This window comes from Stigmatopora nigra, chromosome 12 (assembly GCF_051989575.1).
Source record: "Stigmatopora nigra isolate UIUO_SnigA chromosome 12, RoL_Snig_1.1, whole genome shotgun sequence".
Lineage (NCBI taxonomy): Eukaryota > Metazoa > Chordata > Actinopteri > Syngnathiformes > Syngnathidae > Stigmatopora > Stigmatopora nigra.
In genome coordinates, this window is record NC_135519.1 from 13,394,453 (window position 1) to 13,416,895 (window position 22,443).

At 44.4% G+C, this 22,443-nt stretch overlaps 2 protein-coding genes across 3 annotated transcripts; both read right to left on the reverse strand.

Moving 5' to 3' along the window:
- Positions 1-1,497: 1,497 nt before the first annotated feature.
- Positions 1,498-9,126, reverse strand: tnfaip3 (tumor necrosis factor, alpha-induced protein 3). 2 transcript variants are annotated; one of them, XM_077729820.1, is made up of 9 exons: positions 8,739-9,126; positions 7,160-7,517; positions 5,189-5,379; positions 4,935-5,076; positions 4,676-4,846; positions 4,410-4,590; positions 3,383-4,347; positions 2,814-3,025; positions 1,498-2,741 (listed from the first exon to the last, which is right to left on the reverse strand). In XM_077729820.1, exons 2-9 carry the CDS (start codon positions 7,467-7,469, stop codon positions 2,466-2,468), a joined length of 2,448 nt encoding a protein of 815 aa, XP_077585946.1. In that variant the 5' UTR covers positions 7,470-7,517; positions 8,739-9,126; the 3' UTR covers positions 1,498-2,465. The 2 variants fall into 2 exon arrangements, with proteins under 2 accessions (XP_077585946.1, XP_077585945.1); XM_077729819.1 differs by lacking the exon at positions 8,739-9,126 and adding an exon at positions 8,335-8,698.
- Positions 9,127-11,469: 2,343 nt separating this feature from the next.
- perp (p53 apoptosis effector related to pmp22) lies at positions 11,470-22,235 on the reverse strand. Its single transcript, XM_077730127.1, has 8 exons — positions 21,991-22,235; positions 21,228-21,324; positions 20,779-20,871; positions 19,357-19,556; positions 18,807-18,886; positions 15,507-15,938; positions 13,697-13,837; positions 11,470-12,095 (listed from the first exon to the last, which is right to left on the reverse strand). Exons 1-8 carry the CDS (start codon positions 22,185-22,187, stop codon positions 11,884-11,886), a joined length of 1,452 nt encoding a protein of 483 aa, XP_077586253.1. The 5' UTR covers positions 22,188-22,235; the 3' UTR covers positions 11,470-11,883.
- Positions 22,236-22,443: the final 208 nt, after the last annotated feature.

The following is a 22,443-nucleotide window of genomic DNA, read 5'->3' on the forward strand; positions in this document are numbered from 1 at the left end:
GAATTAAACAAAAACCACAGGAGACAGAATTCAAATTTCTTAATAAAAATAATTCATTTCAGGACAACATATAAATAATTATTGAATCACACAATACACATATCTTGATATGAATAAATACTTAACAAATAAACCCAGGCTTTTGTTGTTTTTTCCCCTCTCTGTGGTCAAAATGTCTCAAAAGAAAAAGTTGCATGTTTTGTTACACATCTCTAAGTGCAAGTCCATTTATTTTTAACACACACACACACAGGCGCACTTACACACACACACTTGTTGGTTTTAGTTGAATTAAGGTCAATCCGGAGGCCATTAAAGCACACTGAGATCTATAAAGTGTACGCAAACTAAGCTTCAACGTCGAGGCAGACTAATTTGCGCCCTGATGACTCAATAGCCGCCATTTGAGTTTGGGTCATTCCAGTTTCATCTGAAGGGCCGGCGGCCATTTTTAAGGAGGTCAGCGTAACAAACAAACATCCATGATGGCACGTGTACATTATTTGGGTAAAAGCAACAGCATCAAGAAAAACAAAAGCCTTATTAAAATAGATCTAAAAAAAATCAAATCAAAGAGGAATGTCAGTTTTGAGACGTCAAAGATGAGGCATCAGGTCAGAAGGTCCGAGAGTACAGAACCAGATCCGTATTCACAACAATGCACCATAATCCTCCTCTTAGGCCACGCCCATTCAAAACATGAAATCTAAAAGTGTCCACATTTTGAGAATGTGCCAATCCCAAACATAAACAAATCCATTTTCAAATCTTTCTCGCCCGATTCTGACCCTCAAAAAACCAACCCAATCCGGCGATCGGATTGGGCGACATCCCTGAATCCGACATTTGTGGGGGCGTGACCTAACGGGAGGGTTAGAAGAAGAAAAAACAAGCCAGAGTCCCGCCTCCTGCGGTCTGTGTCTTAAAGGCAAAATGTCAAAGGGGGCGGGGCGTTACAATACAGCGCTGTCGCGGCGGCAGCACCAAAACATTCAAGATGGTTGTGCCGGGCCCGGTTAGGCAACCAAACGGTGTGGGTTAGAGGTGCGAAAGTGGTCGCTCCGTAAACAGGCAAAGAAGGAAATCAAAACAACGATCCAAGGCAACTGATTTGTTGGAAGTGGGACATTCAAAAAAGGGCAAAGGGCAATAAATGCGCAATGGAAACTCCACAAGGCTTTTTGTGCACACAACCACAAGTCTCTGTCTGTCTCTTAACTTTCGGAATATGAAACATTGAGTGACATGTCCGTACGTACTTGGGGGGGGGGGGGGGGGGGGGGGGGGTTAAGTTATTTCAATAAATCACTTTTTATATTAATGGTTAAAACGATAAATCAAATGATTCGAATTTAAAACAAAATATTTGATATTCGTTTTTTCCATTATTTTGATGTAATAGAAAGGAGACAAGCTACTTTTGTGCAAGTCTCTACCCTGGTCAACATTTCTTTCAAGTGCATTACAGAAGACGCAAAAAGGGGGAATAAAAATTGACTTTTTCCCAAAAAGAAAATCCCATGTACGTTTGGACAGACATGATTTAGTTTGGCATAATTTACAGTAACAGAAAAATATGACTTGTAGAAGATGGGATTACCGTCTTGATTGTAAGAGCTGCTTTTTTCTGTCTTTTTTTTGGCAAGAACATGGAACCATTAGGATGGTGGGGGTGGGGAACCCATTTGATTGGTCGCAACTCACTCATACCCTGGAGAACCAACGCTATAAGTTGGACAGACAAAAAAAGACAGATGAGGGTTAGAAATCCTTGGCTGTGGTCCAGAACAGCGATTCCCAACCATAGAAAACATGTGCCTTTTCTTCCCAATATGGTGACAAAAATGTATTTCTTTTAAAGAAAGCATGTTCTTTTTGAGCATAGTGAGTAAATTCCATGATTTTGATTAGCATGATACTTGTTATTTTGACTGTTGTCATTGCTTTGTTTTCATTCAAACGTCATTTTCTCTAGAGGGGAAAAGTCAATTAGGGCTGAAACTTTTTGTTGTTAATTTTGTGGGTGGGCGTGGCTTGAGCTCCTCCTTTAACATACATCCATTTTCTCAGTCCAGGTTGGGAAACACTGTCTCTAGAAAGGCAAACAAAATGAATCAAAATGACAATTTGGGATGCTTCCAGTTGTCGTACAATCATCGCTTCCGGCACAAGTGGGCGGGACCCTCCAAACGCATTTTGCGCACGCTCGTCATTCGGTCGGTGGTAATTGCACAAAGAGGTATGGCGGCGGCGGCGGTGGCGGCGTCTCCTTGTACGTACATCCACGCCTTGGCTTTCCCCCCTCGCGCACACACACTGCCTTGACATTCTACACGAGGGGAGGAAAGGGGGCGTGGTGAGGGTGGAGAAGGGGGCGGCGGTGATTTTCAGGCCATAAGGTTACTAGTTGGTCACTAGCTAGCTAGCTAAGTTAGTGAGTGAGTTAGCTTTGAAAGGCTGTGGCTTCAGCCGCGGTAGATTTGTTTGAAATGGTCGCACTCGTTGCAGTAGCCCTGTTTCTCTTGGTTTGCGTAGTGGTCGCAGCCTTGCGTCCGGCACCGCTGCTTGGACTTTTCCTTGGGCGCCTGCGCCCGCCGACCCGCGTCCCGCCCCCGGGTGTGGCACTCGGGGCAAAGGTCGGTGCAGCCCGGAGACGCGTTGCTGCAGCCGCTCCGTCGGCATTGCGTCTGCGTTTGCGTCTGCGACTGTTGAGCCGATCGTGGTTTGGTGGCTCGCTCCCGCTGAGTGAGAAAAAAAGACATGTTTGAGAGATTTGGTCTGTCGAAAAGAGGAGGAGGATTTTTGGGACGTACCACCACGGGAGGAGGGGAGTGCGGCGTCCGTTGCGCCGCCTGGTTGAGCCGAGCGCTTTGCTCTTTGACGTAGCATTTGTCGCAGTAGCCCTCCAGCATGGCCTTGCCCGCCGCGCCGCAGCCCGGACCGCGACAGCGGCTGGCGGTTGGGAAGCCGGCCTCCACGCCGGGTCGATTGCCCGGGGGCGGGGCCGGGGGAGTTGGTGTCAGGTCTGGAAGGAAAAGGCAGTCAACATAATAGTTCTTTATTCTCTTCAAAATAATTTTAAAAAAAGAGTGATCGGATGGTGTCGAAAAAACAAAAAATAAAAATCTTAAAAAATTAATAATTCAATTAAATATAGAATAAAATAAAACTGAATAAAATAAAATAAGAAAAGATGGGTAAATATAAGATGAGTAAAGACAAGATGAGATAAGTCAAGAGAACATATGTTAAGTTAAGATAAGACAAGTAAAGTTAAGACAAGAAAATAAAACAAAATGGATAAATAAAATTAAATAAGTTAAAATAAAATAAAAAATAAATCAAATCAAGTTTATTCTAACCTAAAGATAAATGCACTTACGGTGGTTGGTCTGATAGTCTACGTAGCAGATAGTGCAGAAGCCCAGCTTCTCGGGCGTCCCGAAGAACTGGCAGCCGGATCTTTTGCAGGGCCTGGCCAGCGGGGTCTGCCAGGCCGACGCGTGCCCCGGCGCCACGGCCAGAGCCAGGCCGGGCCGCTGGGGGTCCCCGGGTCGACTCCAAGCCGAAGACGAAGACGAGGCCGAAGACGAGGCCTCCGTCTTGGCCTTGAGGGGCTGCGACTCTCCCCCTTCCGGAAGCTGCCGTCTCTGCACGCAGGCCGGACACATCCCGTTCAATGTCCTCAAAGCGTCCTGCCCGCACGCGCCGCAGCGCTCCGACGTCGTCGCCGTCGCCGCCTCGCGGGCCCCCCACTGGTTCCACCCGGGCGCCTGGGCGGCCACGGCGTGGGGAGGCGGAGCCTCCGGCGGCGCCTGAGCCAGCCTCCCGTTGAAGCAGCGCTCGCACAGTCCGTCGTGTTCCACGCTGAGCGTGAAGAGGCAACCGGGCGTCTTGCACTTCATGGCGTGCGTCTCGCTGTACAAGCTGAGGCTGGGCGCCGTGGGAGGCGGAGCCGAGCGCGGGCTGGAGATCAACACCAGCCGGCCGGCCGAGGAGGATGGCGGCGGGCTGACGCCGCGCCCGCCCCTGGATCCGCCCTCGCCGCCGCCTTTGGTGTGCGGCGGGGGCGGGCCTTCCAAGACGGGGGCGCTGGTGGCCTGGCGTTTCTCGAAGCACTCGTGGCAGTGCGGCTGCGTGTCCACCGACACGTAAAAAGTGCAGCGCGGCGTGGCGCAGCGGATCTCGATCAACGACAGCTGCGAGACGGAAAAGGGCGGCGGGCGTTGAGGCTGGGCCGCCCACGCTTGCTCTTTGTCCTCCTGCCAGCGTTGGTATTCGTGGTTGACCAGCTGCAAGTAGTCCTCCATCAGGTTCATGTCTTCGGGGAGGTTGCCCTCGTCCAGCCTGGTGGATCAAAGACGTTTAATGCCTCTGACATCATAACAACCAGCATTTTTTCACAGTACCGTGCGGCGTTGATGATGCGCGTGGCGTCGCATCCCAATCCGAGGACGGGGATCTCGATGAGCAACAGGTAGTCTTTGAGGAGCCTTTCTTTGAGCTGCTGCTCCTTCTCCATCAGGAAGTGCACCTTGAGTTCTTCAAAACCTCCTCGGCCCGGGTTGATCAGGGGCACGGCTCGGATCTCTTGGACCCAAAAACAAAAGAATTATTTAATTATGTTCATTTTTTAAGAGTTCAAGTATAACTCTGAGGCAGCTTTTTTTGTTACCAGGGCCGCTGTCTTTGATGGTGATGAGGGGCGCAAAGTGCTGCGAGTCATAGCCCAGCACGATGGGGTACTTGTAGCACTCGGCCGGCGGCCATTGCAGCGGCAGATAAATGCCGCCCACGTTCAGGGGGGAGATGGAGGATCCAGATTTCATACTCCTCAGCACCTGGTCTGAAAATCCAATACAATCCACTTTATTTAGCGTTGTCTTTTAGCATCCACCCAAGTTTGACCTGCAATAACAGATTTGTTGACATACCCGCGATGACGATGATGGGTCTCCGAAGAAGGTTGGACAGGACAAAGATGTGAATATCCTCCAGTGAGTCGAACTGGAGGCCGTTGCTACTGGAGATGGGAGACGCCATCTTGACAATTTTTTCCCACTCCTCCTCCCAGTTCTGCAAGATATGAAAACAACCAAAAGATTGGCGACCAAAAGGCCGGCGACCAAAAGTCCGAGCACCTTAAATGGCGATTGGGATTTTGAAGATAGGCACGGTGGCTTTTTACCGTGGTGGTATAGCGCAGGCCCGTCTGGGTGAATTCTTGGGAGTGCAGAAGCTCCGCCTGAAAGCGTGCCCGAAAGACGCCGGCGTCCGTCTCTTTCAAAACTCCGTGGAGGGCTTTCCGCAGGACCAGGTCGGTGTCCTGGACTCCCAGCATGTACTGGGAAGCCGCATGCAGCAGACAGTTACCGTCCCCTTCAGAAACAAAAAAAAACATATTATAGCATTAGCATTACAAGAAAAAAAACACCACTACCTCAGTTATGGCTGTTAATAGGTTCCAAGACCTGCTGCGATAAGAAAGAACCGCCATCTTGGGACAGTGATTTTTCTGGGTTTAGGCTGAACTTCTACTTTAATGGTCAACCGGGCTAGGCTAAAATAGTATATTTAGGAATTACTATGTATTTTTTGTAATACTTTTTGAAACGATCATGAGAGTTAAATTTGCTTCCATTTTTAAACTAAAAGACTTATTTTAGATGTATGAGGGGTTAATTTTTTGCAGCCAATGGAAAGAGCCGTAACTGTTCTGACCTTCTCCGGTTGGTTGTTCATTGACAGACTTGTGTGGCGTGTACGCGTGCGTGTACGCGTGCGTGTACACGGCGCTCAAGTGAGTCAGCGGCAGACATTTAGCGTGTTTGTCCTCTGCTGAATGTCGCATTTGGGTCCTTCAGAGTCAGAGGAGCTTTTTGGCTCCAGCCGGCCTGGGTGCCAGCCACCGTTCATCTCACTTACGTGACATCACCCTCACATGACAGCAAGTTGTGGCTTCCTGCTCTTGTTTGGACCAATTTAGGGTGCTTTCTAAAGAGGAACTGAACTGACGTGACCAGGTGAGTGTGTGATCAACACAAACACACGCCCAAACACGAGTTGCTGATCTATTTTGTCACATTTGTGGTGAAAGGTGAGCTCCAACGTACTTCCTCATTCCACACTTTGGACTAATGTTTGGTTGACAGTGAGTGGGCCTCAATGTGTCATTCTTATAACAAATAAAGTTGGACTTATCGGCACATTCTTTAACGCATTTATTCATTTCAGACTCTAAAATGATTCATTTCCGACTCTAAAATGATTCATTTCCGACTCTAAAATGATTCATTTCCGACTCTAAAATGATTCATTTCCGACTCTAAAATGATTCATTTCCGACTCTAAAATGATTCACTTTAGAGTCTAAAATGATTCAAATGCGTTAATTCTTGGTAAATATTTTTTTTCTGTTTTTGGTTCAAGACTACTCTAAAATTTTGATCAATAAAAAAAGCTGATAATGGCAACGACCTCCTAAACCTGGCAACCTTTTTACAAGACTTGGGGAAAAGGTTTGAAGGGCTGCTCTAAAAATAGCCACTTCCCTCCGAACGGCGGCTTTACGAGGACGTGGCTACAAGAGCGTCGTCACGTTTGATTTAACGAGGCCTCGCCAGCTGTGACACACCTGACGGCGCGAGGGATGCTGTAAATCTTGCCGGCGACGGAAATCTATTTAAGAACCCGCCAGATTTACACCCCGATTGCGCGCCTCGCCAATGGGACGGGGCAGACCCCTCGCTTGTAAATAAACCACAGAGTTCCCCAGCTAGCTATGGTAAAAGACCACATATTGCGTTTTGGTTTATTTACAACACAAAAAATACTGTTTTGGATCGGAAAAAAATTGCAATTATTGATTTAAAAAGGGGCTATTCGGGAAATATTCCCTATACATCTCTAAACTTCATTTGAATTTGATCCTAAAACAGAAACTCATAATTTACTTTCTCGGGCCGCACGAAATGATACGACGGACCAAAGTTGGCCCGCGGGCCGCCACTTTGACACCCATGTACTACAGCAAGGATAGATCTGTTCTTTTGGAAAAAGTATGTCACAAGGATAAAGATTAAATCCCTGAGGGTAGTCTTGCCAACCAAAAATAAGAAAGTCAAAGAGTTTAAAATATGTAAAGTGAATGGTCCCTTACCATTGGTCCGCAAGGGCACCATCTTCTTGACCTCCCGACACCAGTTGAGCTTCTTCCCCTGCTCCAACGAGGCCTGCATGATCCGATCCAAGATGGCGGCCTGCACCACTTCCCGGAAGGCTTGCGGGAAGTGGTTCATGGCGATCATTTCCAACGTGTAGCGGTGCATGCCGCGCAAGTGACGCATGAGGCCGCCGCCGCCGGCTGCCGGCTTCACCACGTCGTTGGGAACCCGTTGACGGATCTTCACCGCCTTCAACAGGTTGGACACGAACAGGAACTTGGGGAGGAAGTTCTGGCCCTGCGACATGGCGGCGGCGAGGGAAGGGGAATCCGGCAGGAGGGCGAACGGCGGGATCTGCAAAGGAGGGAGACAGCGAAGTCGTTAAGTTTACGGACAAATGTCAGATGGAGATTCCCTTTTTTCTCTGAATTGGGCTAATTTATGGCTGGCTGGGGAAAGCACCATAAAAAAAATCATCCCACTAAATCAAATGAAATCCACAAAGAGATCCTTGTAATCCGGTTTGTCTCGACATGGAAAAAAAAAAAATCATAAAACACCACACTCTTCTGTCCCATTACGCTCGAGGGGGGAGAGCCATCCCATAATGCCCTGCTGGCTTTCCTCGAATTGGAATAATTAGCCTGCGAGAGCTCCCGCTGTTGAAAAACTTTTGAACTTTTGAACCATATGTTTTTAAATACACTATTTTATACTCAGTAATAGTAAACCAGAGCACCCAGCGAAAATCTACACGGACTATGGGAAGGTTGAAACTTATGGCGGATGTGCTAACCACTTTTCACAGTGTAAATATATTCAAAACATTTCAACTGGAGTGATGGTGTTTCACTGCCATTGACGCCCAATTAATTCGGCAGCCAACTAACGAAATCTTAGAAAACAAAAATCGCAAAACATAACCTTTTTAACCTCATTCTCTTCGTTAATTTAACCATTTAAAGTAGAAGGAATACAAGTGATATAAGCAAAAGCGGTCCTATGACAACAACAAAAAGTTTGGACACCCCTCCTCCAGAATAATAGCTTTCGCTTTCCTTTTGGTTATGTGTTGTGCCTTGACTTTATTCCTGTGTAAAATAGCTGTTTTGGGCTCACTTGACGGCGCGTCGGGGGACAGAATTTGGACCGTGGGCCAACAGTTACCCACCTGGGCCGTAGATGTTACGGTAATCGATGTCTCCACTGGCAGGTGCAGGAGTAAAAAAACGAGAGCAGACATAAACTACAATACACACTCAATGGCTGACGTAATCCCAACGACAACAATACCAACCGACAAGCCTCCCCCTTACCACATAAAAAAGTCACCGCTTAGAAGCGACCGTAACCCGGCTAAATAGCCCCCTAAAGAGCTCCTCTCGCCGGAGGAAGATGACGTCTTTGTAAACAATGGCTGTCGTGAGCCGTCGCTTCCTCCACCGACGCGAGGAGGCCCCGTACGGCCGCCACTGCTACCACCGCCCCCTTCCAGCCTCCTCGGACTCGCCTGGCGAGCCGAGCCGAGGCGAGGACACGCGTCGTCGGCCGGGCTGAGGCCAAGACTAGGCTTACCTGTCGGACGTGCGCGGTGGCTGGTGCTACAACAAAGCCAGCCGGATGCTCGGCAGCCTCGTCCTCTCGCTCGGCGCCATTCGAGCGTCTTCTTTCGGCGAGGCTATTTTTTTGGGGGTGTGGGGGCGCTCGCACTTTGACGAGCCCTCTCTTCGCACCGACTACTCGCGTGGACGTAGACGTTATGGTTTAAAAGCATGAAATTAAAGAAGAGAGAAGGACAGGGGGGAAATAAAGCCCAAGTCAGGGGGATTTCCACGTCGGGACTTTCCGTTCAACCATTTTTCCCCCTCCCTGACTCAAGTCAACCCTCCTCCCTCTCGTCTCACCCCTGGGGGCTATTACGCAGCACGCCACCAGGCGGCGCTCCGACCCGGAGCAGTCTTGGCTGCGCAAAAATAAATACCCAAAGAACAACTATGAAACGCCACAATAATAAATAACCACTAGAACGAGATGAACGATACAATAAGCATTTTTATGAAGCTCACTTATTTCAGTTTAAATGTGAATCTGAAATAATCTCCTTTGTGTGCATCCTGGAACAGTGAAAAGCTATCAGGGAGAACATTTTAGCATTGCATTAATCTGGTTCGTCCTCAAGGTTAATTTCCACACGCAAAAAAAACTCGTTCAACCAATTTGATGCAACCTTGGGAATGTCCAGACTGCATCATCAAGTTGCTTAAAAAAATACAGTCGTTCTCTGTCCATCTGCTGGTGATTGAAAGAATTGCAGGACTATTAGTTGTAATGATGTATTTATTGTGTTACAAAAACTTGACCCCTTAAATTCACAACAACCACAGTCGGCCTGCAACTCGCAGTAACTTTTTTACCTACTTTTTTTCCACCAGACCGCTCAATAACATCTCCGTCGGGTTCGGAAATGAGGTTGTCGGGGCAATTTGGGGGAACCCTCGGGCCTACTGAAAGTGGAAAGCACCTTGAAGGTGAATTGAAACTGTCACCTACTATCACAAACAAAAAACCCTGTTCTTGGTGGGTGTTAACATTGTCATCCAAAATGTGACGTCTACAGGTCTTTGTAGTTCGATTATTGATTTGATTTCCAAAAAATAGTCACATGGTCAACGTTATTATTCCCAATCCGAAGTATAACTTCACTTGACGGATTTATGGTATGTTGTCACGGCCGCCATGACCTCACCCCACATTCCTTGCACTATCGAGGCAACGTGAAATTCTCAAGGAAAGGTACGGCCGTCCCTGGGTGGGGCCCAAAAGGAGAAGCCAATCACTTGTTGCTTATCATCACACAGTTTGTGTGTCTGTACAAAGTTCAGTCATTTGTTTTTGTGCTGCTAGCTTAACCGGCAGTAACAGAGAACTGTTTTGGTGTTAGCTTAGCAATCCTCATTGTTGTTTGGCATTAGTTTGCAGGTTATGAACCAGTATTATGGGTTGTATAAAAAAAATCACAATTTTAATGAGTAGTTTCTGCCTTTTTTACTAAGGATGTCGTTTTTTAAATTATTTGAACCTAACACTAAGTCAAGTTGTCTCTTATAAGATGATATATTTGTCTAAAATGTATTTTGCTGTGTCTGTACTTTCACCCCCTTGCTACTTATGAAATTTCCCAAAAACAGTAGTTATCTAATCCAATCTAATGATATAAAGTTATCTGATATAATCTAATCTAATAATATAAAATGCTATGAAACCTTGTGTACTTTATGTATGAATATTCCACTGTAATTGTTGTGGTAATGTCACACACGATTAAAATAAATGTCTTTCTTCTCTGTCACGGCACCCTCATTAAGCCTTCTGTTTAAACATTAGCTTTTTAGATCGGCCACAACAAGGTGACACACAGCTGTATTAATCACGGTAACGAGTCTCGTTGAGGTGTGGCTTTTTAATCAGGAAACCCACTCGTTCCTTTTTGTGAAAATGCAACGGTTTATTGCAGAATAATACAAACTACAAAAAGGAGTCAGTTGGAAGTACAGCAGGAAAAACAACAAGAAGCAAATGTTTGTGAAAACACACCAAAAAAGAAAACCTGCTAATGTTAATAAAATTGTAGCCACAATTGATACCGTTTTGAGACACTTTTTCATCCTGATTGGGAAAAGGCTCAAATATTTCCAACTTTTCTTGTTTACACTGTCAATAAAATCTAACTTTTAAGCAGCTAAGGCACATCAGACAGAATAATTTGGGTCTTTTCAATTGAAAACAATGTTAATTACATCCTTTAGTATTTTAAAAATAAACCCCAGATAGGAAATTATTAAAAATAATGAAAACATACAACAGTCAACGCAAGACTTGCTCCCTTTAGGACAAAAGTTAAACATCATACATACATTCTGCCATCTTTTTTGCATCCAAATTTCCCTAAAAGATCAAATAATCACAACATACTATATAAAATAATATATTTTACCACATAAACACCACGCATCTAAGCAAAAATAATCCCCTGGTGCCTTTTTTGGGACAAATAATAAAAATTAAGAATGTGTCGGCAGAAAGGTCAAATTTAACATGAATTGAAAAAAGGTGCAAAGCCAATTTTATACGTGCAACAATAAGTGATCCATTTGCAATTATATTGTGTGATATGTATTCTCATTTACCACAACTAATTTCACTATCTGGATTGGGGGTCGGCAACCAGCGGCTCTAGAGCTACATGCGGCTCTGTTTGACAATCGACAGAGGTAAACACTTGTAGGCTCTCCTGTGGAATCTGAGCCAAATATCTTCAAGAGTTAAATGGTTGCCGACCCCCGCCCTTAATCAGATTTACCGGGACAATCAATGACGTGAAGGCACTTTGGTCATGTTAACAAATAAATGGAGAAGTGCTAAAGTAGGGGTGTCCAAACTTTTACTTTTTTTCCTCAGAGGGCCATTAATGTATCGTATCTTGTGCTGACCTGGCCATTTGTCAATTTTTTTTTAAAAGTTAATGTGGCCCATGGACCCAAAAGTTAGCCCTCCCCTGGTCTAATGCCAATTCCATCAAGGGCCAATAAGAATAAGGGGGTGGAGTTTTGGACACCCCCCGCACTAAAAGGATTGAAAAAAATGGTTAGTAGTCAACGAGGTCCGTCTTGGAACGGGGGAAAAATGTCCTAGTGTTCCAAGACGGGGGAGGGGTTGCCAATTAGGCCGAGGTGTAGATGTACTTGGTCTTGGCCAGGCCGGTGAGCTCGTCCTCGTAGCGTGGCAGGCAGCAGAAGAGCACGGCGCAACCCATGCACAGCAGCGTGGCGCCCCAGGCAAAGCCGTACGCCCACGTGTAGTAGTAGTGACCCTCGAAGATCTGTTCGTTGAATTTCACCGGGTAGATGATCAGGGCGATGATTTGGAGAACCACTGCCAAAAAGGGAAATGGAACAAGATGTTTTATTTTCACTCATGAGCGCCATTTTGGAGCTTATTCATACTGTAGTGTAAAATGTTGCATAAAAATTATCCAAAGTAGAATTTGGTGAGTTTTGTCATTCAATCAGTGCAGTCAAAATGGCCAGTGAGTTAACGAGGAAGTTTTAAGGGGGGCCGGCGTCGGCTGTGCTAACGAGGGTGTGAAGAAAATACTTTGACACCAGGGAGAGATACTGGCGTGGCAAAAAATAGTAGACGTCAGCGACTTTGGGGGGTGAGTGAGTCACGGTGAAGCAGTCCCAAGTGAGTTGGAAATGGGCGTGGCCCGAGGGAGGGGCAAGTTTTGAGAAAAGGAATGATCAGATAGTTTTCAGATGACCGTTTCAAAAAAAAAAAAAACCTGGTGTGAGTCACTTACAGTATGGAAACGAAAACAGCAACATCATAATAAGAAATAATCCAGAAAAATGAACCATGCTGTCTGGTAAAAGCACCAAAATGGAGGAAGGATGAAGTCTGTTGCATTGTATAGGTCATTTAATTTTTTTAAAAATGGGGTTATACAATATAATATTTCGGTACTTGGTGAAAAATATTTTAGGAGCATTGCAATTAATTGAAGATTAGCAAGTTTGTCTATTTTGATGTGAGAATATTGTGAATAATCCATATTTTTAAAATATTTTTTTAAATTAAAAATATATATATATATATATTTATTTATTTAAGAAATATATATTAAAAGTTAAAAGGCAGTTGTGTAAGTATAAAGATTGTAGATATTTTTGGTCTTTAGTTAAAAATTATCATTAAAAAAGATATGCAAATAGCAGTGGATATTTTTAAATACTTGATACTGTAATGTTGGCTAAAGTCTTTATACTGAAAAAACACTGTAAAAAGTGCTGTTTCGACAAGTTTCTACACTGTGCGCCGTTGCCGCGGCGACCGTCTTTGTGTTTAGGACAAGGCAAAGGCTTTGGCCCAGAAACTGCAGTCGTTTCTCACGAGGACGTGAAGAATATGGACACATTTATTTTTTTCCCCCGCGGACATTTTGCCAAGGTTTTCAACCGGCGTCGAGTGGACTTTGGCCTTTGCCGTGGGAGTGCCGTGCAACAAAAGGTCGCAAGGGGGGGAGGGAAAGGAGAGAGCAGTAAATGGGGAGGCTTTCTGTAAGGCTGGGGGGAAGGGGTGAGGGAGGGTGTGAGGGAGGTGAGGCAAGGCCTGATGTATGACAGGGCCAAAAGAGAGCCAGAATGGCGGGGGTAGGGTGGCTGGGCTGAGGGTGTGTCCTCATCTTGTGTACAACTTTCACCTCGTTAAGGCTACTTCAACTGTTTTTCAGATAACTATTGCATTAAATATGCAAACAAAAAAGTTAAAAAAAACGATTCACTCTAGTACAGTTGTACCTCTACTTACCAAATCAATTGGTAACTTGAAAATGTTGTAAGTAGAAGTGTACTTTATATATAAATTTGGGGACAGAATTACCAACTAAACCAGGAATGGGAAAACTACGGCCCGCGGGCCACATACGGCGCGCTAGGCTTTTTGTGTGTGTGTGTGTGTGTGTGTGTGTTTCTTACCGACAACAATGAGCATGACTCCGATGAGCGGCAGGAGGGTGACGTTGAGCGTGCAGCACAGGGCCACGCAGGACAGGATGAAGGCGCCGATGAGGATGAGGAGGCCGATGATCATCAGGGCCGCCACCGCCTGCGCCCACGCTGCACAAAAAACAATTGAAAATCAATACCTATACTTAAATTGTATCATAAATTTAAAAAAAATCGCATTTTCAAGAAAATTCTAATGCATACAACGACAAAAAAATTCCTTCCTAATTGGACTGAAGTTTTGCTGACTTTTCTCCAGTGTTTTGAGCCAAGCAAGCCTTGAATGTTTCTTTGGCGCAGAGGGCAGGCAACACCTTCAATTATTCATACCTGTGTGTGCGTGTTTTACTGTCTGGCTACATTGCCCAAGGCCTACCCCACACACACACACACACACACACACACACACACACACACACACACAGACAAATTCACTTCTCCACTTCAAACCTGTTAAACCGGTTTTCCCCACAAGCGAATAATCCCATTTGGTCAAGTACATCAAACACAGAGCTGTCGTTTTTTTGTTCAATCACACTAGAAATAGTATTCTTGTGAAAATGACAGCGTTTAAAAATAGTATATCGCTAATTTGAGTGACTTTAAAAGTCAAAGAATGACCCTGGTACGGTGATTAACAGTCTGACTACTGGAATTTCTAGACTATAAATCATACTTTTTTTCGCGGTTTGGCTGGGAAACTGCCACTTACTCACAGGTGCTTCAGCCACGCCCTAAAAAAAAAAACTTTGCACAGAAATGTCCCACCCTGAACGAGTTTCAAATGTTTGCAGTGTACTAACATGTTGTGACTGTTCTGTTAATCTGTCAACATGTGCTAGCTAGTGTAGCACTAGAAAGCTAAAAACGGGCACAATTCTGGTTGTGATGTCACAACCAGAATGACTGGTTCATCGAATTAGATGGAATAACTATGAAAGGATTAAAAGTCTGCTGCTGATTTTTTTTTTTTGGACATGCCACCCTTTCAATTGAACTTGATGAATTGATTGTTGTGACTTTTTTGGTTGGGAGTTTGTTAGTGAGTTTTGTCTGGTAAGCAAACAAAGGTAGTGTCTCTAAAAGTCAACGGGAAGTGAAATGTGGTGCCTGCGTTTGACAAGGACGTCAGGGGGAATATTCACAGCCGAGCGACCACGGGAATTAGTCGACAATAGCGTCTTCTGTTATGCGCCGCTGTTTTCATGCTGGTGGCTGCAGACCCGCAAAACAATAAAAAAAGGGAAGCCTAGGAAACATTCTTTGAAAAGACCACTCACAACAGGAAAAAGAAGACAGTTTAAATTGCTAAATTAGCAGTTCAATGTCAAAATACTCCCAAAACACAGCAGCCAATTTGCAACAACAAAAAAAAGTTTTTTTGCTAAAAACCCTCATATCGCTATTTAATGTGGACTAGCTTTGTTAAAATTGGAGGGAAAAAGACATTTTAACAACCTATTTCACCCTTTTTAAATATATTGTCCAAGTATGAGATCCACAAAATAGGCTCGCAACCAATTTCGTATTACACAATTTCACTAGTTATGGTTCTATGTGTTACTATTTGACAAGATCCAAACACGCATTTATTTCTAGTTGGAGTTTCTTGTCTGTTTATGCTGCGAGGCCGGATATGATAAGAGAGAGGAAGAAAAAAAAAAGGGGGGTGGTGATAGGGTCCAGACTACTGGCCGACTCCAAAGTTTCCCACACCTAAGCCACCCTCAACATGTTGGATTTTCGCCAAAAACAACGGTTGACTTTTGCGCATACTTACAGAACTCCATGAGGGAATCGCTATCCCACTGGTCGTTGCGCCCGTGGTACTGCTCCCACATGCTGGCGTAGTGCGTCTTGCCCTCCTCGTCGGTCACCCAGCCCGAGGTGGCGGCGATGGCGATGATGTCGAAGATGATGGCGAAGAGCAGCAGCAGGGGCACGATCCACCTGCAGCGTGGGTAGGCGATCCCGCAGCGGAACATGGCGAGGGAGTTTGGGTCCAGTCGAGTCGAGGAAGGAAGCCCGTAGTCCGATTCGATTCGTCTGTGTGTTGCGGTGCGCTGCTGGCTGGGTTTTTTTTTTCTCTCCCACACACTCTCTCTCTCTATCTCTAAGGGAGGAAGGGAGGGAGGGAGGATAAAAGCCCCGCCCGAGTGTGCAATGCAGCCGTCAACCTGGTTTGGGAAGTGCAGGGTTGGACTTGTCTGCCCTGAAAAAGAAGGAAGCCCAGCCCAGGTCAGTTCAGTTTCAGAGGAAGGAAGGGATCAGGTTTCAATCTCATACTTTGGCTGTCAGACCCCTATTGATCGATTTCTATTCATTGGTTGTGATCATATCGGTGATAACCACCTGTTACAAGCCAGGAAACACGACCGGGAATGAATACATTTGGAATGAAATGTTGTTTAGGCTAGGCGACGTTTCACCACAAGGCGGCGGTAAACGCGGTGCAGACAGATAAATGTTGCTAAATGCTGACTTCTTCGGCGCGTTGTTTACGTAAACTACAGTATGTAAATACATGAAGTACTACGACAAAAAAATCTTGGAATGTCAATGGAAACGAATTATAACGCCAATATATGACGAAAGGGGAGACTTGTATATAAATAGTAATACATGTTTTGGTGACATAAGACTTTTGAACAACCCCAGAAAGAAAAAATATTTGATTCATAGTAGATTAAACCTAGCCAATTGGTAGTAGCCAAACAAGTTTAATACATTTGAGTATATAAGAGCAAGTGTTACCATAGTTACCTATTGAAAGTCAGCCTCAGGGAAACCGTTAATGGAACAACAGGACACATGACAAAGTTTCTAAAAATGTTATCTTGAAATGACGTCGTGATTGCAATCAGATGGGGCAGCTTCCGTTGTAATTGCTGCGGTGTCTTCTGGGAAGTGTAGTAGTCTAGTAGTAATATTTCGTTAAAAACATTTTGATTTATTATACAGTAAGTTTCTTATATAAAGTGTATTTCCTTGGGCTTTACTTTTTATGATACCAGAAGCAATATACCACTTTTTAAATCGTATAAAGTGTTCCCAAAGGAGAACTGCCGCAGTGTATATGACGTCATCAATAAGTGGTACTACGCTAATGTCCACAGTGAGGCACTGTCGTACTTTATGTATTTTTGCATTGCAACTGAAAACTACCATATAATATATCACTAGCACTATCATAGTACTATTATATCAACAAAGGACATTGACGTTGATAAAAAGGATAACAAATAAACCTCACGCCATGCTGTAACTGGCCATGTGATTTTTACAAATTAGTATAAAATGAACATTTTCTTACATCAATAAGGAAATTGCTAAGATTCATGTTTTTTTCAGTCTCTAAGTAACAGAAAAGCACCAAAATAAACATGTTTAGGCAATAAAACCCATACAAATTAAATACATCACATGTAAACAGACATCTAGGACCCTGTATTTTTAGGCAATAACAGCTACAACAATTAAATAAAGCTCACTTGGACAGGCAAAAAAAATGTATTTACTTCAGTACATGCCCAGTTTCAATCAGGACATCATTTTAGCCTATAAAAAGCTCCCAGTGCTTGAAAAGTCTGTCAATGAGTCAGCAACAAATCCCATGGTGACCCATTGTTGACGCCCGTCCATTTCGGTTCAGACAAGAAGTTTTCCCATGAGCTTCTGACCTTCATGGTCAGACTACAATAGTTTTATCTTATCTGGGCTTCAGGACTATTTTCATTAGACTTTTTTGTGTTTGTTTGTACTGATACGCTTTGAAAAGAAGCCAGAAAGTTAAAGGAGGCCTCCTTTCCTTTCCCGCTTCCTCTTTTCCTCTCTTTCCGCCGGTATCTTCAGGTTTCTCACAACTCCGGTTACTGGAGTCCACAACTCAAAGAACTCAACTGCCCTGTGAATCACGAAACATCGACAGTACGGACAATTTTCCCTCTAATTTTCCGTTGGTTTGGGCAGAAAGACAACCTCCTTCCAAGCAGCACTCTTCTAATAACCATCTTCTCAAAGTATAATCAACCAATCAATACACTTAAGATTGACTTCCATTTTTGTCCAAAAATTCCCGACGCTTACGGCAAACCGCCGCTGCCGAGAGCGCCACCGCTCCTGAAGTCCTGGCATATGACGGCCAGCCTGTACACGTTCAAAATGACCACCAAAAAGTTTTTGATGGCAAAGAAGATCAGCATTTGGTGGAAGACGTCAAAGTAGGTCATGACGGTGAGGCGCACCATCAGGAAGGGCCCGTCCTGGATAAACAAGGCCTCTACGATATTCCAAATGTCCGTGCTGTGTTTGGACAGGAGGGACGCGTCCTGTTCGTCCTGGTTGTCCACCGGATCGGATTTGGAGTTCACCACTGTTGGAAAGCAGCGGGGAAGAAAGGCCTTTTAACAAATGGCAAAATATAATGCAGTGGTGCCTTGAGATATGAATTCATTTCATCATATGCTTGTAATTCAAAACTATTATCTGCCCCCTCCCCCAAAATCTGTTTTTTATAGGACTATATAATTCATTCATTCATTTTCTGAACCGCTGTCTGTGATTTGCTGGCCAGAGTTAGCTGGGATGGACTCCAGCACCCTCTGCGACCATCATGAGGATAAAGCAGTTCAGAAAATGAGATGAGACAAGCTATGCAAACACACGGCGCAAGGCCACACCCCCAACAAAGCAAGATAAACACAACTGAGTGGGAGAAAAAAAACAGTTGACGCCCATTTACTATGTGACACCCGTCTTGAGGTTGAAAACAAAGACGGAAAGTCAACGAGTTGTGATGATGTCACGCTCATTGAGCACGTCTCCCCGTTAAACGCAAACATCCAGCGGGCAGGAAGTCAACAAACGTCTCTTGCACCACTTTGTAAACACAAGCGCACGCGGGGGGTGACGTACGCATGCTACTTTATCCCGATGACCTCACCACTTGGGTTCGTCGAGGCTATAATTGCCTGCCAAGGTGAAAAGCCAACGAGGCACTTTGGAAATGAACTCGCCGACCCCGAACTTGGCTTATAATTATCCACATTATTATTATTATATTTCGTTTTTCTTTACTCACCGGCCAAATGTAGAGGAAACTGCAACATGCTCCACGTCCACACGGCCAAGATGATATAAACCAATTGAGGACTGTTCTCTCTACAAAGTAGAAAAAATACAGCTTGGAATAATATACATAACACAGGTTTCATTACATTTGAATTTTGACATATTTATGAATTGATTTTTTTCTCGCTATACTTGTTTGGATAGTCCAGCGGCGGAAGTCTAAGCCAGGGGTTGGCAAACTACGGCCCGCGGGCCACATATGGCCCACTAGGCTTTTTAATCCGGCCCGCCGACGTTGTCCAAATATTTTTTTCTATCTTTTTTTTAAATGACATTTTAATATTTCTTAATACATTCCTTTTTACATTACTTTTTACTTTATACTTTTTACTTTAATGATGAGTGATAAATAAGTTAATATTTACGTCCTTTTTTTCATATGTACTGTTAACGGATGCACTTTTTTATATGTATCCTATCTTGTGCTGATTTTTTGGCCACCCCTTGATAAAAACAACAAATCTCCTAAAAACAGCAGAAAAAGCAGGTCAAACACCCACTTGACATCCGACAGCGTCTCGCTGGTGAATTCCAAGATGTCCGCCGCCGTGCCCACGAAGATCAAAAGTAACTGAGAGAGTTCGTCTCTGGTGACGCCGCCCCCTAGTGGCAACAGCCACTTGCCCACGATGAGGAGGATGAGCAAGATCTGATGAAGAGCCAAAATCCACTCATTGGAACACAAAGCCTGGTTGATGTTCTGCAAAAAAAGACAGAAAGGAACAAGACTTTTTTTTACGGTGTGGACGTCTGGATGGATTTACACGTTGGCTAGCTGCCGCGGCTAACGCTTTGGATTTTATTGAAGCCTACCCCCACCCCAAATTTGAAACGGGACCCAGCATGTGTTTTCTTTTTGGGGAAGCAAGCGTGTATCTTTGACCCGTGGGACGATTGAGAAAAAAATCGTTTTCCCAACATTCCGTCAAAATGACCACGTTTCCGATACTGGATTATGGATTTTAACATCTGCGGAAATGAAGGAAAATCGGGTAAATATGTTATAAAAGACAACAATGTGGTCTACACATTTTCCAAAATAAAAAAAACACAAAACATGCAATGCTGACTTAAATAAATACCATATTTTTTGGTTAATTGTATCATTGTGCCTATTATATCACCATACATATTATATGATTATCGCCACCTAGTGTTTCGGAGTGCATATAATCTTCATCCGTTTAAAAAATGAGGCTTTCTGGAAAACGTTAACCCCGTTTTTACGTCAACGGTCCTTAATAAAACAAATCATGTTTGGACTCAAAACAGGGTCATGTTTTATAACACGGCCATGTTGGTGCGTTAATTGGCGCATTGGACGTTTCCTGCCGTTTCCCAGCATGAGTGAGAAGGCTCTTTGTCCCACTTTATGCGACGGCCAATCCACTCCGAGACTTTGAGACTTTAGGACTTTGTCTACGGGCGTCAACACTCGCATCTTTGTGCAATGTTCCCTCCATGTTGACTCTCCCCGCGCCGCGAATCCAATTTTTTTCTGAAATTCCAAAGCCCCGGCCGGCACTCCACAATACTGTAATTACCGGCTTTTTTTCTTCTCTCTCTTTTCCACGCGGGAGTGGCGATGTGTCAACGGCTTGTTAAGTGACCGCGCCGTCTGACATCAAGTCGGTGGAGGCGGCGAGAATTGCGTCCAAAAAGGTCTCTCAATAAGGCTGCCATTGTGGTGTGATGAGGAAATTGAACCGTGAGTCTTTGTAGCTCTATAAAACGGACCTTGAACGTCTCATGAACCCTTCTTTTATGACATGTTTCAGGTTTTTTCGTGTATTTTTGTAAGTAAAATTTGGAAAAACGTTTCCACAATCCGAAAAAAAATATCTTGATGGATAACCCATCGAGAACCCACAAAAAGCGTGCACGATTTAAAAATAAACATCTAATGTGGAAGGTGGTCTTACCTCCAGGTAATTTTGGTAGGTGAGGTTTGTTCCCGTGGTTTCATTTGGGGTAATCACTCTCTTCACATTTTCCCAAGAGTCAAGCTTGTTGCACTGAAATAAAAAAAATAAAATAAAAAAATCTATTAAAAAAGGACAATTTATCATATTGTGTGTTTTTTTTCAATATTATAACTATATTTTGTGCTGCGAAATCAACATAGTCGCCCTCAAAGACCCCAAATTAAGAGTAAGTGTCTCCAACATATTAGAGGAAGGACTGAACCTAGGATCGAACTCTCGACCTCATACATGCAAGACCAACACGCTATCCACTTGCACACCATGCCACTTTCAAATTTCATATTTTTATTTTGCCAAACATGACACTATCCTTATTTTGATTCAAATTCTATTAAATTCTTACTCAGTGAGTTAGACTGTCGTATATTATGGACTATAATGCGCACCTGAGGGTCGCTGACTTTGTCCTGCTGGTAGTGAAGCTCCAGAATCCAAACAGAGGGGATGATACTGATCAGGAAAAGAAAGATGGGAGGGGAAAACCTGAAAAGAAAAGATGCCATCAGAACACATATCGGCCATCATTAGATAGATAGTCAAGTGCTACAAATGGGCCAATTACGATCTCGGATCCTTCCACTCCCCGTTACACTAACATGATTTATTCATGCATTTTAATGCTCTACTTCACATTAAATGCAGATGAATCCAAGTCAAGGTCCATTTCGTTAAATATTGAATTTCAACTCTGAGGGGTGCCGCAGACTGTCCAGGCAGAGCAAACCCTCGATTGGTCGCCGGACTGTCGTAGTGCGCACAACCATACGAGGTCATGATCCCAAAATATGTTCATGGCAGCCGATAAATTAACACATTAGCATGCCACTATGTTCAAAATGAGTGGTTTTCTCCCATAAATTTGTCTTTCATAAAAGGTCAACTTTTGAAAAACCTTGCCGACATGGAAAACTGTGAAAGGGACTTTAAATTTAGCATTTTTTCACATCCTCCATCACGTCCTGTTTCTTAACCCACCACTAACCCCCAACCCCCTCCAGGATGTTCATTCAAGACATACTTGGAGGGGCCCACCCTGTCCTCATTGTCCTTTTCAAACAATAACAGCAGGATCCTAGAGTTTAAACTCTCGACAAAGTTGAGAGCAAAGCAATAACCACATAAAGTGCAATTAAAAATTCTAAGGTTTACCATTTGTAATCCTGTCCTTTTCTTCTCTTCAGGGTGACGATCATCTCCAAGAGGAGAGGCAAGAAGAGCAGCGTGAGAAGCCAGTAGAGGTTGTTCCCCTTGACCCAGGTGACCCGCCAGACGCCCGCCAGGGACACGAAGAGGAAAAGTGCCCGGGTGACGACGGCGCAGCCGAACTTTAACACGCTCAGCATCATCTCGATGAATCGAGAAGAAGAAGAAGAAAAAGAAACTCCAAGCCGAGCGGGCGACTGCGCGTCAAGTTTGCGGCACTCGCACAAACTCCAAGGGGTTGAAGCTCCGCCCACAAAGGGGCGTGGGGGCCTCAGCATGAAGCCACTCACGTCACTAAACATGACACAGCAATGCCTGCTTGATATCGGGGTTTATTCACGGGCAGCAGTTTGGGGGACGGTTGCAATAAATGCCAAATCCACAGGAGGGCACTAAATC